General features: G+C 44.0%; 1 protein-coding gene across 15 annotated transcripts in view; it reads right to left on the bottom strand.

The window, feature by feature from the left end:
* The window catches only part of Tenm3 (teneurin transmembrane protein 3), a 1,310,468-nt gene that overhangs the window by 103,437 nt on the left and 1,191,349 nt on the right, over window positions 1–15,682 (bottom strand). For 14 of the 15 annotated variants that reach the window (XM_076553324.1, XM_076553329.1, XM_076553328.1 and 11 more), the window contains 5 exons: window positions 13,148–13,358; window positions 12,655–12,756; window positions 12,280–12,474; window positions 10,983–11,183; window positions 2,112–2,297 (listed from right to left, as the gene is read on the bottom strand). In XM_076553324.1, coding sequence (XP_076409439.1) covers window positions 2,112–2,297; window positions 10,983–11,183; window positions 12,280–12,474; window positions 12,655–12,756; window positions 13,148–13,358 — 895 coding nt within the window. The remainder of the gene's footprint in view (window positions 1–2,111; window positions 2,298–10,982; window positions 11,184–12,279; window positions 12,475–12,654; window positions 12,757–13,147; window positions 13,359–15,682) is intronic. The other variant, XM_076553327.1, reaches the window with a different exon arrangement.

Genomic DNA, 15,682 nt, shown 5'->3' with positions numbered 1-15,682 from the left:
ATGTGACAAGACTAGAACTGGCCTAACAGCACGAAAGAGCCAAGGAGGATTTGGAAGGGTCGCTACGCCTGTCTTTTTGGTGGTGCTGAGAATTGAACCCAGGGCCTTGTGTATGCTGGGCAGACTTTTTATCACTCAGCGATAGCTTGTGAATGTGTACGTTTGTGGATGATTTCAGTAGGGACATCACCATCAGTAAGTCACCCTGAGGGTAATACACAGATGATGATGCAGACGGAACCTTTAGGAAGTGGTGGGTCTGGGTCTGTATGACGTCTGAAAATGTGAATGCTCCCTACATTGCTCCATGTCCTGTGCCCACACAGAGCCCTGAATACTTGCTGTTCTGAGATTCTGAGGTGCATGGCAGACAGAAGGTAGCTTCCTCGAGCGGAAACTCTTTGACTGTGAGTCTCCGATGTGCGTCCCTTGGCAGGAATTCTGCACAAACACATAATGATGCACCTTGACCTGGAGAAAGCCTAACGCTCCACCCTCCGCGTGAATCCAAACTGGGATGCCTCTCTCCCTCGTTCTGAGCACCACACCACAGGCATGAATCTAACCACTTCTGGGTCCTAGAGTCTTCACAGATGACCAACCAAATAAGGGGGCGTGGTGGGACCCTTGAAATGGATGACAAGGGAGATCACCAAACACGAGGATGCCAACGACATTGCAAAGAACCTTAGATAAAGTCACTTAAGACAGAATTGTGTTAACTTAAAAAAGAAAAAAAAAAGAAGAGATTGACTCTTAATTTTGTGTTGGGGTGGGGTGGTGGTAGGTATTTGCACATGACTGTAGAATTGTGACACTCTTATAACACACGTGTGATTTCAATGTTCCCATGATGAATTTTCCTGCTACCCAATTCCTGTAAGCAAAAAAAGAGAAGTACATCATACAGACACATTGGAAGAATACACTGTTTAAATTATTGACATGCTCCCAAACAGTTTCAACAAATTTTACCCTATGACCACAGAGTATTTCAGAAAATGTGGTGCCTTACCTTCTGAAATTTTGGCCAGCCTGTCAATCATAGTCAATGATGGACACTATTTATGAAGCGAGGTAGGGATTTATGACTTCCTTTACCTTTTCACTGCCCTCTACTAGCTGCACATTTCAATTCTGTAACTCGAATGGTAAGGGAATATTGCACATATTGAAAAGGCAGCATTTTATTTGTTCTAGACATTTTTGAATCCACGTTAAATGTTGGTGAGGTATAGCCCTCTTTTTACCACTTTTTTTTTTTCTTTTACAAAAACCATTTTTGGTCTGACCGATCTGGTTGGTATTTTATTCAGCCTACAGGGATTGGTGACTATCATCATGTTTGAAGACGTGCCAGGCCCATAAAGAACAGCTACATTTGGGCATATTCTATTTTACTCCTAGTGAAATCACAGCGTAAAGGCAAAGAAAAAAAAAAAATCAAACCTCCTTGGTAGAAACTCTCCGGACCAAAAGACTGAAAAAAGATGATTCTGGAGATGAGCAAGCCCATGCATTTGAGAAAATTTAAAAAATATGTCAAGTAGAAAGTATGGTTGCTATTAGGAGGTGCAATATCAATACAGAACACTAGCGGCCAGTACTTATGATGAAGTAACGCCATGGTGGTTGGGTGAGTACTATGCAGTTGCTGGGCATATGCACATCTCAGCTGACCAAAATGTATGGCTTAGAAACAAAAAACTGAAAATTTTTTTCTGTGCATCCATTTTTTTTTCTTTTTTTTTGTGTGTGACCAATATACTAGGCAACACATTCTAAGTCTTCTGCCTCACATTCAGGTGAGTTTCTCTAGCAAGAAATGAATTAAACACTGTAAAATGTAGACCGTAATTAAAAACAAAACTCCTCTTTATCTGTAAGAAAATTAAAAAAAAAAAATTAATTGGAAGAGGTGAGCTTCTTTTGAGTTAAAAAACAGCCAAGAGTGTGATCTCTTTGGCAGTCAATGGAGGACAGAGAAAGCACGTGGCGGGTTAGGGGTGGAGCTGAGCGGTAGATCGCTCGTCTATGGGGTGGATGGGTTTGGTCCCGGCACAGAACATGAACATGTCGTGGATAAGTAACTAGAAGTCTGGCTGGCCTACCGATGGTGCAGTGCTCGCCGTGCCAGCCCTGGCTGCATTCACACTTGCCGTCCTTGCAGGTCCCGTGTTCCGCACAGCGAGGGTGACAAGCTCTCTGATTACACGCTGGGCCGGTCCAGCCTTCCTCACAGCGGCAGGCGCCCCCCATGCAAACACCGTGCGAGCCGCAGTCCACCGAACATATCTCTGTATTGCAAGAAAGAGGAATCCAGGCAAGAGACAAAAAGAACAGGTTGGGGGTGAGAGGGAGGATTATGAAGGGCCACGTCTCACATTTGTCTAAGTGAAAAAAGCCAAGTCACCGTAAACCACAAGTACTGTACATGAATTTCAGCATCGATGAGTAGCCGCTGTGAATGGCAGAATTTTACATTCTTTCATCTTCTTTAACTTTAGATGTGGCTATGTTGGTGCATAAAACACACACCACAATTGTTTGGGAAAATTTCTTTATATATAAAGATATTTTATACACCAAATACTATGTATATAGAATAGTTATATATAAATATATAATACTACCCCTTGGTAGCCAAGAAAAAACATGCACATTCAAATGATGAGATATTTGAGTAGCTAAGCATGTCAAGTATTTAACGAAATTGCATTATATACAGTCACTGAGAAATAAAAAGGGCTGATTGCTAAAGCCGTGGCTTAAATTTTTTTTAAATATTCAGAAACTTTAAGGCATCTCTATTATAGAAAGTACATTAGCTTGCTCACACATGCAGGCATGCTGGTTAAATAAGGGGAAATGTTGTTTTTCCTATTTAGTAAATTTGTACTCTTGACAGCTACAAATTGCTTAGCTCACATAATAGAAAACCAGTTTAATAATATATATATATATATACACACATCGACTCTGTCATTTGGAAAACAAAGATTTTCATCTGCTGGAATTTTTGAAAGGCGCACAATGACTAAATGCCTTCAAATTGTATAACACTGGATTAAGCCTTTAAAAAGAATTCAGATGTCTGAAGTAATTTTTTTTTTATATAAAGCTTTCTTAAGAGCTTTATTTAACCACTGAGAAAGAGAGGAAAAGAGAGGGAGAGGGAACTGTGAGGGACATTTGAGTTTTTCTTCTTTATGTATAAAGTTAACTGTGGATTTTTATTCTCAGACTGCAAAACTACTGTTCCAGTTGGAGTTTTCATTCCCAAATCGTTTCTAACAAATAGAAAGGAGATGGTTGCCTTATGTCTTTAAAAATGAAAAGTAGTGAGCATTTATATCGCCACATACTCCTATTCCCACACTCGTCCCCAAATGATATTTCTTGGGGACCATCCTTATCTACAACCTTCTCTACTCTTGACAGTGTAGTAAGGCTGTATAAGAACTGTAACATTTCTTACAAACACCACTCAGGGCATTAGCCGGGAGAGAGCGTGTCTGTTTTTTTTTTTTTTTCTTCTCTGCATACTATGTTTTTCTATATCCTTCGAATTAAATTTTTGATTAAAAGCCCTAGATGATTTGATTAACTTCAGAGCAACAGAACAGGGGTGTCTTTTTGAGGTCCCCCCTTTTATTCAATGGAATCAATTTTTCATTAGGGTGAAGTTGTTTATCAGCATTTAACACACTGGCTGTGAGCAAGGTGCGTCAATCTTTGTAATGAACTTATTAATTAGAGTTAATTTAATTGAAGTGGAATTGAAGGGCTAATTAATGGACACACTGCTGATGAAGATAGAGAGAAACTCTGTTGCCTTCAAACCTATAAACTTTCTCATGGAAATAATTCATTTTTTTCTCTTTTATTAGCTTTACCCAATGCTCTGGTTATTAATTCTACACTCTCATTGAATCCGGATATCTGAAGGTCATTTTCCCAATAGCAAAAGAGGTAGCTGGCAATGGTTTCCTTTAGGATCTATTTAGTTAAAAACCCTAGATTTATACTGCTAGTAAATGTTCAGAAACATATTTAAGTGAACAATAATATTGGGATAAGCTGTAAATAAGAGCCAGGAAGCAGACAGCTGAACTCGGTGAACATGAGACAAGATGCATTCACAGGCTGAACTCTCTGAGATCACTGCTGTTCATCTTCAGTTTTCTGTCTTTTCCCAGCTGATAAGAAAGCTCAATACTTTTCTATATCTAACCTTATTCTCCAAAAGAAGAACACTTCATTTCTTATTCATCCATACATTGAGTTTAATGCTTTACACCTCTGCTTTGAACTGAGGATATAAAGATGAACAGAACAAAGGTCTCCATCCACTTTCTATTTGTATTTAGATTTTAAAAGTTTTTTTTTTTTTTTTTAAACTTAGAATTTTTATTTTGATTCTGAACTCTAAAGTAATTATGTCGGCATGGATGGCATCAAATCTAAACACATAAAATAATGTGTGAGGTGGACAGCCAGTTTAAACTTCGAACTAACATTTATTTTTTTGCTATTCATGGCAAGATGATTTTATGAAGATGGGTGGCATTTTTAGTCATTGAGTGTGTAAGATTTTCATGGAATGGAACCAGTGGGCATCCCATCTGTTCCTCTGCTGCTTGGACGAGGCTGTGGAGCAGGCAGGAGTGAGGACATTCCAGCAAGGGCTACTATACAGCAAGAACTGTTAGACCTGTGCTCCCCAGAGAGCATCCTCATCCCCATAAAACTGAACTGGAGTCTCTTTGTGGAATGCATTTTTTTTGGTACAGGAGATAGAAATGTAAATAACAATTCAGAAATAAATTAATGCTTATTTTGATTCTTATAATTAAAATATGTATTTCTTAAGAAAATTGGACAAACCGACCGAATGAATGCAAAATTAGTGTCAGGCACTCACACTGGATAAATATCATTTGGCAAGGATTTCCTAAAACTTTTTAGGCCCTTCTACAACGCAGACTCTGTTTTATGATTTTTCTTATTTACCTAAACATGTTACTTATTTTGGCAGTCAGGAATTTTCTAAATAAAAATTTGGACTATTATTTCTACAAAGCATGCACAAAAACAGTATAAATTCTGTCTGCTTTCGAGGATGTCTCAATGATGGAGGGTTGAGCAAAGAGGAAGGGAGAGAAGAGTGAAAATTGTGAGAGGGAGGGAGGGAGGGAAGGAGGGAGGAGAGTATGAGGGGGGAGAGTGTGAGTAGGAGGGAGGAAGGGGGAGAGTGTGAGCAGGAGGGAGGGGGAGAGTGTGAGCAGGAGGGAGGGGGGGAGAGTGTGAGCAGGAGGGAGGGAGGGAGGAGAGTGTGAGCAGGAGGGAGGGAGGGGGAGAGTGTGAGCAGGAGGGAGGGGGAGAGTGTGAGCAGGAGAAAGGGGAGAGTGTGAGCAGGAGGGAGGGAGGAGAGTGTAAGCAGGAGGGAGGGGGAGAGTGTGAGCAGGAGAGGGGGAGAGTGTGAGCAGGAGGGGGAGGAGAGTGTGAGCAGGAGGGAGGGGGGAGGAGAGTGTGAGCAGGAGGGAGGGGGAGAGTGTGAGCAGGAGAGGGGGAGAGTGTGAGCAGGAGGGGGAGGAGAGTGTGAGCAGGAGAGAGGGGGGAGGAGAGTGTAAGCAGGAGGGAGGGGGAGAGTGTGAGCAGGAGAGGGGGAGAGTGTGAGCAGGAGGGGGAGGAGAGTGTGAGCAGGAGGGAGGAGGAGAGTGTGAGCAGGAGGGAGGGGGGAGGAGAGTGTGAGCAGGAGGGAGGGAGGAGAGTGTGAGCAGGAGGGGGAGGAGAGTGTGAGCAGGAGGGAGGGAGGGGGAGAGTGTGAGCAGGAGGGAGGGGGAGAGTGTGAGCAGGAGGGAGGGAGGAGAGTGTGAGCAGGAGAGAGGGGGGAGGAGAGTGTGAGCAGGAGGGAGGGAGGGGGAGAGTGTGAGCAGGAGGAGGAGGAGAGTGTGAGCAGGAGGGAGGGGGAGAGTGTGAGCAGGAGGGAGGGAGGAGAGAGTGAGCAGGAGGGAGGGAGGAGGAGAGTGTGAGCAGGAGGGAGGGAGGAGAGTGTGAGCAGGAAAGAGGGAGGAGAGTGTGAGCAGGAGGGAGGGAGGGGGGAGAGTGTGAGCAGGAGGGAGGGGGAGAGTGTGAGCAGGAGGGAGGGGGAGAGTGTGAGCAGGAGGGAGGGAGGGAGGAGAGTGTGAGCAGGAGGGAGGGAGGAGAGTGTGAGCAGGAGGGGGAGGAGAGTGTGAGCAAGAGAGAGGGGGAGAGTGTGAGCAGGAGGGAGGGGGGAGAATGTGAACAGGAGGGGGGAGGAGAGTGTGAGCAGGAGGGAGGGGGAGAGTGTGAGCAGGAGGGAGGGGGGAGAGTGTGAGCAGGAGAGAGGAGGAGAGTGTGAGCAGGAGGGAGGGGGGAGGAGAGTGTGAGCAGGAGGGGGAGGAGAGTGTGAGCAGGAGGGGGAGGAGAGTGTGAGCAGGAGGGAGGGGGAGAGTGTGAGCAGGAGAGAGGAGGAGAGTGTGAGCAGGAGGGAGGGGGGAGGAGAGTGTGAGCAGGAGGGGGAGGAGAGTGTGAGCAGGAGGGAGGGAGGAGGAGAGTGTGAGCAGGAGGGGGAGGAGAGTGTGAGCAGGAGGGAGGGGGAGAGTGTGAGCAGGAGGGAGGGGGAGAGTGTGAGCAGGAGGTAGGGAGGAGGAGAGTGTGAGCAGGAGGGAGGGAGGAGGAGAGTGTGAGCAGGAGGGAGGGGGAGAGTGTGAGCAGGAGGGAGGGAGGGGGAGAGTGTGAGCAGGAGGGAGGGAGGAGAGTGTGAGCAGGAGGGAGGGGGAGAGTGTGAGCAGGAGGGAGGGGAGAGTGTGAGCAGGAGGGAGGGGGAGAGTGTGAGCAGGAGGGAGAGAGGAGGAGAGTGTGAGAGGGAGGGAGGGGGAGAGTGTGAGCAGGAGGGAGGAGGAGAGTGTGAGCAGGAGGGGGAGGAGAGTGTGAGCAGGAGAGAGGGGGGAGGAGAGTGTGAGCAGGAGGGAGGGAGGAGAGTGTGAGCAGGAGGAAGGGGGAGAGTGTGAGCAGGAGGGAGGGAGGAGAGTGTGAGCAGGAGGGAGGGGGAGAGTGTGAGCAGGAAGGAGGGAGGGGGAGAGTGTGAGCAGGAGGGAGGGGGAGAGTGTGAGCAGGAGGGAGGGGGAGAGTGTGAGCAGGAGGGGGAGGAGAGTGTGAGCAGGAGGGAGGGAGGAGAGTGTGAGCAGGAGGGAGGGAGGAGAGTGTGAGCAGGAGGGAGGGGGAGAGTGTGAGCAGGAGGGAGAGAGGGGGAGAGTGTGAGCAGGAGGGAGGGGGAGAGTGTGAGCAGGAGAGAGGAGGGAGGAGAGTGTGAGCAGGAGAGAGGGGGGAGGAGAGTGTGAGCAAGAGGGAGGGAGGAGAGTGTGAGCAGGAGGGAGGGGGAGAGTATGAGCAGGAGGGAGGAGGAGAGTGTGAGCAGGAGGGAGAGAGGGGGAGAGTGTGAGCAGGAGGGAGGGGGAGAGTGTGAGCAGGAGGGAGGGGGAGAGTGTGAGCAGGAGGGAGGAGGAGAGTATGAGCAGGAGGGAGGAGGAGAGTCTGAGCAGGAGGGAGAGAGGGGGAGAGTGTGAGCAGGAGGGAGGGGGAGAGTGTGAACAGGAGGGAGGGAGGAGAGTGTGAGCAGGAGGGAGGGGGAGAGTGTGAGCAGGAGGAGGGAAAGACTGAGAAAGGAAATGAGAAAATAGGGTTGTAAAGAAACCCTAAGACTATTACAAATTAGTTTACAGAAAATTTTCTTATTTCCACGGTTCACTTGAGGAATCAAAGATGGATTTGTCTCGTAGATTTTTGAATCATGGAGGAGAGGAGATGCTGCTACCCAAGTTTCTCAAAATGCCAGGAAGGCAGAGTTTATAAAGTTGACCAGTTTCTCCCAACCCTGTCTTCAAAAACAACAGCGTGGGTCTGGGGAGAAGATGCAGCAGTTAAGAGCACAGGCTGCCCTCGCAGCGGGCCTGGGTTCAGTGCCCAGCACCCACGTGGCAGCTCACAACTATTTGGAACTCCAGCTCCAGGGGGAAACAATGCCTTCTTCTGGGCTCTGTGGGCACTAGGCATGCAGGTGGTGCCCATACATACATGCAGACAAAACATTCATGCATAAAAATAAATAAATGAATAAATCTTTAGGAGAAAAAACCCCAACAATGTGAATGATCTGCATGGCAATATTTTGTTTCACTTTATACTACTAGGTCATATTAATGAAGAAAATAACTCCACTCCATGGCTCTGGTATTTGGTAAATACAGCGAATACTTCCAAGTGGAAGCTCCTTTGAATGGAAGAGGAATGGAAACACGCTCTAGTTCATCTTCCCACACTACTACTGTTCGCTAACGTCGTCAGCACAGCCACAGCATCAACGCTAACACTGAGGCTCTACCTGTGTACCGGTCCTCTCTCAGCGTAGCGGAACTTAACTCCCAACGTGCAAAGGGCTGGTGCTATTATCCCCACTTCATAAAGAAAGAAACTGAGGTACAGGGAAGTTATATACCTTGCCCTACCCAAACAAAGCTATCGGATGGCTCATCTAAAAGCAGAATCCAGAGTCAGGGGTGGTGGAGCCACCGTGGTGGAGCCCTTGCCCAAGTATGCTTAAGGTACCTAGGTCCTATACCCAGAGCCGGAAGAGAGAAAACGAAGACCCATTGAACCTGCACAGCTGGGCTCCCATGTTCTTAAGCACATTAGAGAAGCAGAGGAGGGGCCCAGCAGAAGCAGAAAGAAGCTGCCGCATGGAAGCATGCACGTAGGCAGGCAGGCAGGCAGGCAGGCACGCACGCACGCACACACGCACACTTGCAAGCCCGTCTAGGCTTTACGCAGAACCGTTTCCCTTACCCAGCACCGCTGGGAAAATGCGTTCTTTTCTTCCTCTTTTCTCACCCTTCATTTTGCTCCTCCCTTCTCTTCTCCCTTTCTTTTCAAGTATTTATTTTTGTTTGAGTATCCTTCATTTTCTCCCCCTCCCACTGATTCCAGCCCGCCTCTGTTGGAAACCCATGGCTCTCTTTCCTGACATCCTGGCCTCATGTGGACACCGGGAATGGCCTCCGGTCTCCTCTGCTCTGAACTTACCACGCTTCTCACCAAACTTCTCTGTCTTAGTTTTTCAGAAACCCTTGCTGCCTATCACTCAGGTAAAATACTGCTCCTGTTTATCCTTTTCATTTCTGTTGATTCCAAACTCCTTGCTCTCTCATCAGCCCACACTTCTGCAACGTCCCCTTACCTGTCTTCTAGTCACTCAACTGGCATTATTCAGCGTCCGACCTGACACCACTCTCATCTGAGCGAGCACACCACCATCGCCTGCAAATTTTGTCTAAAATTTCATTTCTAAACTATAACCCTCATAATGGGGTCCCGCCTAAGGTTGACCTCAGTTATTATTTTTTTTACCCCCTAATACTGTCGCAGAATTATTTTTCATGGATATCACTTTCTCACAACTGTAGTTTCCAAATTGCATTTGCAGGAGGGGGGGGGGTAGAGGTAGTATTTGAATTTTATTATTAAAATAGCACATTTTATGTGGCCACTTCTTTGTATTTATTGGGCCAAGTACTTTTGTTTTATTTTTATTATTTTATTTTTTGAGACAGAACCTTGCTGTAAAGTTCAGACTGGCTTTGAACCTTTGTTTCTCTGGTCTCAGCCTGTGGAGCTCGGGGATTGGAGGTGTGTCCACTATGCCCAGCTTACACTAAGTACTTTACATACATCAAGTCATCCCCACCGCACCTCGATGAGGCTCATTCTGTGGTTTTACAATGAGTAAACCGAGACACACGGTAATTTTCTAAAGACTAAAGATCCATGAAATAGACTTGGCTATGAACACATGTATCCGACTTCACAGTCCAGGTCCTTAGACACGTTCTAACAGTTTCCTTAGTCACAAATGGCCCCTTACCTGCCCCTCCCCCGAGACTGCCATGTTTAAATGAAGGGAAAAGTGTTAATAGAAGTCCCTGCGAAAATTCTCAGTGTTCATCAAGATGGGATCACTCCTCTGAGTTTAGCGAACTATTCCATGTAACACTTGGTATGATATTATATCGGCATCTAATTTCACGTGTGCTCATCTTGGCTCCCAATTAAAACCGTAATTTTCTAAGCTGAATGGCATCTCCTCACACTGTGTGACTAATGACTGGGAATATCAAGGAATTAGTTCCTAAGTTGTAACCAGCATTACAAAAAAAAAAAAAAAAGATTAGATTGGAAAAAAAAAATCAGCAAGTACCATTTTGTACAATGTCCATTTCAGTAAAGCCCGAGTACATGCATGTGTCTATATACTAGTGAATATTATTGTCATTCCCTTATAATCATAATTTAAAATCTGTGTTGAACTACTGTATATAATAGTCACACACACAGTCTTTAGTGTGATTATGTTCAGCCTTCCCTTGTCAGGTTAAGTTTTATTTTTTAAGTTGCAGACTATCTGTTCATGACAAAAAGTGCCTGAATTTCTGGGCATGGTGGCACATACCCGAAAGCACAGATAGAGACTTGTGGGTCCAAGGCCAGTTTCTCTTAGGCAGTAAGTCAGAGGCAGCTCAGGCTACGTGAGGCCCCTGTCCCAACGATGCCACCACCCACCCCTAAATGGGCTTCCATTCTCAAGCTGTAGCCAGACCCATAGATACAAGTATAAATCAATATTTCCGTCCAGCGAGACTGAAGAAGATAAGGCTGTCTTATGCAGGTGAAAGACCATTCTCTTTTGATAATAGAGTAGAGGATTTTTAATAATAAATTACCGAAGCTTATTTCCTTCTTATAAAGAATAACTACTTCGTTGCTTTAAACATTTATATCTTTAAAAAAAAAAATCACTTGGTTACATAATCGAGTTTCACAAAGTGTGCTTTAAAAGGTCAAATATCCCCAATCTTAGGTAAATGACAGTAAATACTCGGTGGCATCGCATGAGTTGGCCTCACCATTGGAGCAGTCTGGGCCAGTCCAATCTGGGTCACAAGTGCAGGAGCCGCTTTCCTGAAGGTATGTCCCATGGCCCGAGCACTGGTCGGGGCACATGGTCTTCAGTATTTCACAGTTACTGCCACCCCATCCTGGGTTGCAGTGACATTCTCCATGGATACACACCCCATGATTGGAACATCCAGGGTCCAGACAGTCCGCTAGTGTCAAGAGAGGAGAACAGTTTTATTAAAGCTGAAAGATATCGTAGTACACGAAGGCTCAAGAATCAACTCTTAATTCAGAAGAATGTTTTAGACAATCAAACATCCAGCTACGATTCTCCAGACCTTGTCTCTGAAAAAGCAGAGAGCCGCAATGCAAGCAAGCATTAAGAACCAACCTGACGCCATTTAGGTAACTGAGGCCCTTGCAAAGATCGGTCTTTCATGAATTAGACAAATATGCTCTGGAGGGTTCAGACAAGCGCTCTGTGATCTGCCCAAGCAGAGTCAGAGAACAGACCCTGTACATGCTGACCTGCTCCATCACCACTGAGCACTGACAGCTGTACGGGATCCTCAAATTGTTCGAGAAATAAATGAGTTGCACACGCTAGCCTTCTTAATTCACTTTAATGTGCTTTAGATGATGAGATTTAATTTAGCAATTTGACTCAATAAAACTTTACACTTGTACGGTCAATGGCCTGAAAATTTAATTCCAGAGACTTAATTGCATTACTTTGGGAGTGCAGATCAATAAAATCAATTTGATTGGAGAATGGAAATGGTGCTTTTTTGGCTTCCTGAAAAAAATAAAAATAATAAAAAAAACAACAACAAACCAAAACCCAGTTTAACTGCACTTTACAGTATAGTGTCTCGACTCTCCTCAGCACGTACAGTGACGGAAGAAATCCACAACACTGCTCTTATTCCTTATAGTACATTCAATTGTTTTTTCTTTCTAGAGATGCCAAAAAGGTCGGCATCAGTGTAAAAAGCTGAAAAGTGACAATAACAAGCCGGTCCTTTATTGGGTTTCAAGACACAAATGCTTGTTTGCTTTCTCAGAGTAAAACAACAACAACAAAGAATTACTCATGCTACAGAAACAGAGCAAAAGAACTCTTTGGTATTTGTTCTTTTTACTAGTTAAAAACGTTAATAAAACAATGCATTCATAAATATGGAAATAAAAAATTGCTTTCATAGAGGAGCATGTGAAAGAACACTTGCCAAGCTGAAGATTACAGATTTAATCTGTTTCTTTATGGAGATAACAATAGGATTTGGTAAATATTGACATGTTTACCTTCTTCACAATTTTCTCCTTTGTACCCCGAGTTGCAAGCGCAAGAGCCCATGATGCAAATCCCACGACCCCCACACTGCGGGTCAATGCACTGGGTAGTCGGCACATCACACTCGGTGCCCTTCCAGCCACTGAAACACAGGCAGCGGCCCTTGGAGTACTGCCCATTGCCACTACAGAGCACCGGACAAGCTGCTGTGAAATAACACAAGACAGAACGGTCAACAGCCACGTTTGCCATTAAAACCCTCACAGAACAAGCGATGGGCCGGCCGTTCCCATCCCCTTTCTTCCCCGGGTTGCTAAGTTTCCCCGACTGGATGTGTTTCTACGGCTTATTTATATCGGCTTAAGAAGAGAATCTAACTTGCATACCTCTTGAACAATCCGGACCCAGAAACCCTGGAAAACAATGGCAAGTTCCAGAAACACATTCTCCATTTCCATGGCAATTTCGGGGGCATTCCACCACAGACTCTGAAGAAGAGAAACGCAGGGAGCATTTGTGAGATGCCGGCCTCTCTCAGAAGTGGCCATTCTGTTCATTTTAGTTAGGCGTTAATGCAATTACAGATAGTTCACTCCATAACCCCCAAATCAGTTCATTTATATAAGATATCTGCAGTGTGATGTAAAGCATTTCAAATCTTTAAATGCAGATTTTCAAAGTGTTCTCTTCTTGCAGTAATTTATAATATTTCTTCTAGAGCTTTAGGGCTTGCCATATATTCACAAATGAACAATTCAAAAACAAGACGTGTGTTATCACCCCAGGAGTCACTAAAGTCTGGTAAAAATGATTTGAGTTTCTATTCGTCACGTAGTTTAGGCAGTCGGTGGAAAAGGATGCTTTGAAGAAGGCTCTTACCTATAACGATGGTATTAAAAGACACCGGCTCTGGATTTTTCCCATCGTTATAAAAAGCCAGATGCCAGATTCCAGAATCCAAGTACTGGATGAAGCCAGCTTCATGTAGGCTGATGGATCTTGCCTGCCGCCCGGCTCTTTCAGATTCCACCAGATTCCGCTGTTCTCTTGCTATTAACCGGCTGCCGTCCAGGAGCTCCACAAAATCGTACTGGGGGTGAGGGTAAGGGAGATGGAGTCAGTAGCCAGAAACAACACGTGTACTGCCTCTTCTTCAAGCTTTTCTCTTTTGCAAATATAACAGTGTTAGAAGTTCTTGCTTGACAGGCCCAAGTGGCAGAAGCCTTCTAGGCATGGGATTTATGAGGATAAGGACCACCTGTTGCATCCCCTTGTATTTGAACTGAAATGATCATTTTCTCCCTTTTTAGGGAGTTACCAAATTCAGTTCCCCTGACTGATAACAAGTTTGGTAAATTTAGGCACTTTGGGGATATACATGTGAAATCTAGATGATTGTACTTAGACCATGAATGGCTGACGATCTAATCCTACTTGGCACTTACGTATAACACGAACTGCTGTTTATCCTGCACTGGGATTATTCCTAATCCTGGAAGCAGCTCTTTGGGCAAGAAATTTGTGGTTGCTCTTGAGGACTCTTGAGGAGGTTCAGCAGGACCTCCTACCTGGAAAGTGGCATCTATGAACTCAGGTGTACTTTGCTGCAGTGCTGGGGTCATTTCCACCATATAGCATGACATTCCTCTCCTGGGATGCTAATGCAACCGTCCGAACTTTTGTGGGATTTTTACATCAATACATTAAATGATGTGCCTTCATATTCTTTATTAAAATCAATAAACTGATTAACAGGTGGGTATGATGGGACAGAGAAACCACAGCATGCAGACTTAGGGGCATGATGGCAGCCATCCTGGAAGCTGCTTTTTGTTTTCACAATGATTATTAATCACAGGCATTGGAGGTTAAAAAAACTGAGCTAGAGAATTTAAACTATGGAATATTATTGACAACAATAGGGTAGAATTTTGCCAACAAATGCCAGTGAATTTAGAAGATACGGAAAAGATTCTCCAATATTGGTTTTAATAAACTTTTTAGCTAATAGCTTCTTTAAAAATTGCAGTGATTCTACTGTTATCCACTTGTCCAGTTTCATTCTTACTTCTGAGATATATTTAATGTAAAAGATTACAAATATATGTAAATGCAGACTATGCATAAACATCATAATTGTAGTCCTATATATGTGTATCATTAATACTTTATGATTTATTCTTTAAATGGAATCATTGTGGAGGAAAAATTTTTTTTATATGACTCTCTTAATCCAATCAAATAAAAATAAAATTAGTTGTTGGAATTTCTGGGAATTATATTTAAATAGACTGCCACTGTGCAGACCACAGACATCTACTACTGTGCTAAAATTTAATATGTGATTCAGTATATGACTCATTGAAATCTTTATTTAAATAAAAGCATTTCGTTCTTTGGGTAGCAATATGCAAAACATATGTAAGATATATGCTAACTTCATTAGTACTCAAAAATTTTCAATTTTCTTACAAGGATGCAAATAATGATCCTTGTAATTTCTCCAGCTCTTTTTAAAAAAAGTTCACTGGGATTCTATTCCCTCATGATTAGAAGAGAACAAAGTTTAATTTTGGAGGGTATCTCCACCTCAAATAGGTCATCTCCATTTACTCATCAGATTTAAATATTTACATTATTTAAATGGCAAAGCAAGAGGGAAACTTCCCTCTCATGGCCCAATACAGACACTTTCCTCTTCTAACATTATATACAGTAACTGAAAATGAAAACGGTAGAAATGTTGAGTTTTAACTGGTCTTTCAAGTCTACATTAGTCGTCCTTGCCAACACAGTGATGGGCATTGGTACCACACCTGAACGATGATGGAACGGTGAGAGCGGTGGGAACCATGAAGTGGCTGATGGCCTCTGACCATCTACCCAGATCTAGGGGGTTGTCAAGACATTTCACAGATGACTTCACGAGAGTGATTCAAAACACCTGAAGAAAATTACCTTCTTTCCACTGTAACCATCTCTACCCCAAATTACCCAATCATATGGCTCGTTCTTCAGGCATAACATGATCATATATGGGCAAGTCTGAGCTTCGCTCTACTTATAAGCCAGAACTGCATATGGGTGGATTATAGTGGGGAGAAGTCTTAAGACCTTTTGCTATTTTCAGTATGAGTTTTCTGGACTAACTCTTTGGTCTCAAACTCTGGAGAGCTATCACAGACAACATCTATATATAATGTTGATGTCACTAAATAGAAACTATTTCAGCTCCCTTTAAGGGAAATTTTCTCATGATATTACCTTATTTTTATATTGTTACCTAATATATATGCTATTACCTACTATGTATATATATATATATAGTATGTGTGTTATATACACACATATATGTATGTGCTACACACTCTGAAGTTCTCAAGTTGCTCTGAACTTCAATGGTGCTATGTAAAA

The sequence above is a fragment of the Peromyscus maniculatus genome, chromosome 17 (assembly GCF_049852395.1).
Source record: "Peromyscus maniculatus bairdii isolate BWxNUB_F1_BW_parent chromosome 17, HU_Pman_BW_mat_3.1, whole genome shotgun sequence".
In the NCBI taxonomy this organism is placed as follows: Eukaryota; Metazoa; Chordata; class Mammalia; order Rodentia; family Cricetidae; genus Peromyscus; species Peromyscus maniculatus.
This window is presented reverse-complemented; position numbering and strand designations above follow the sequence as displayed.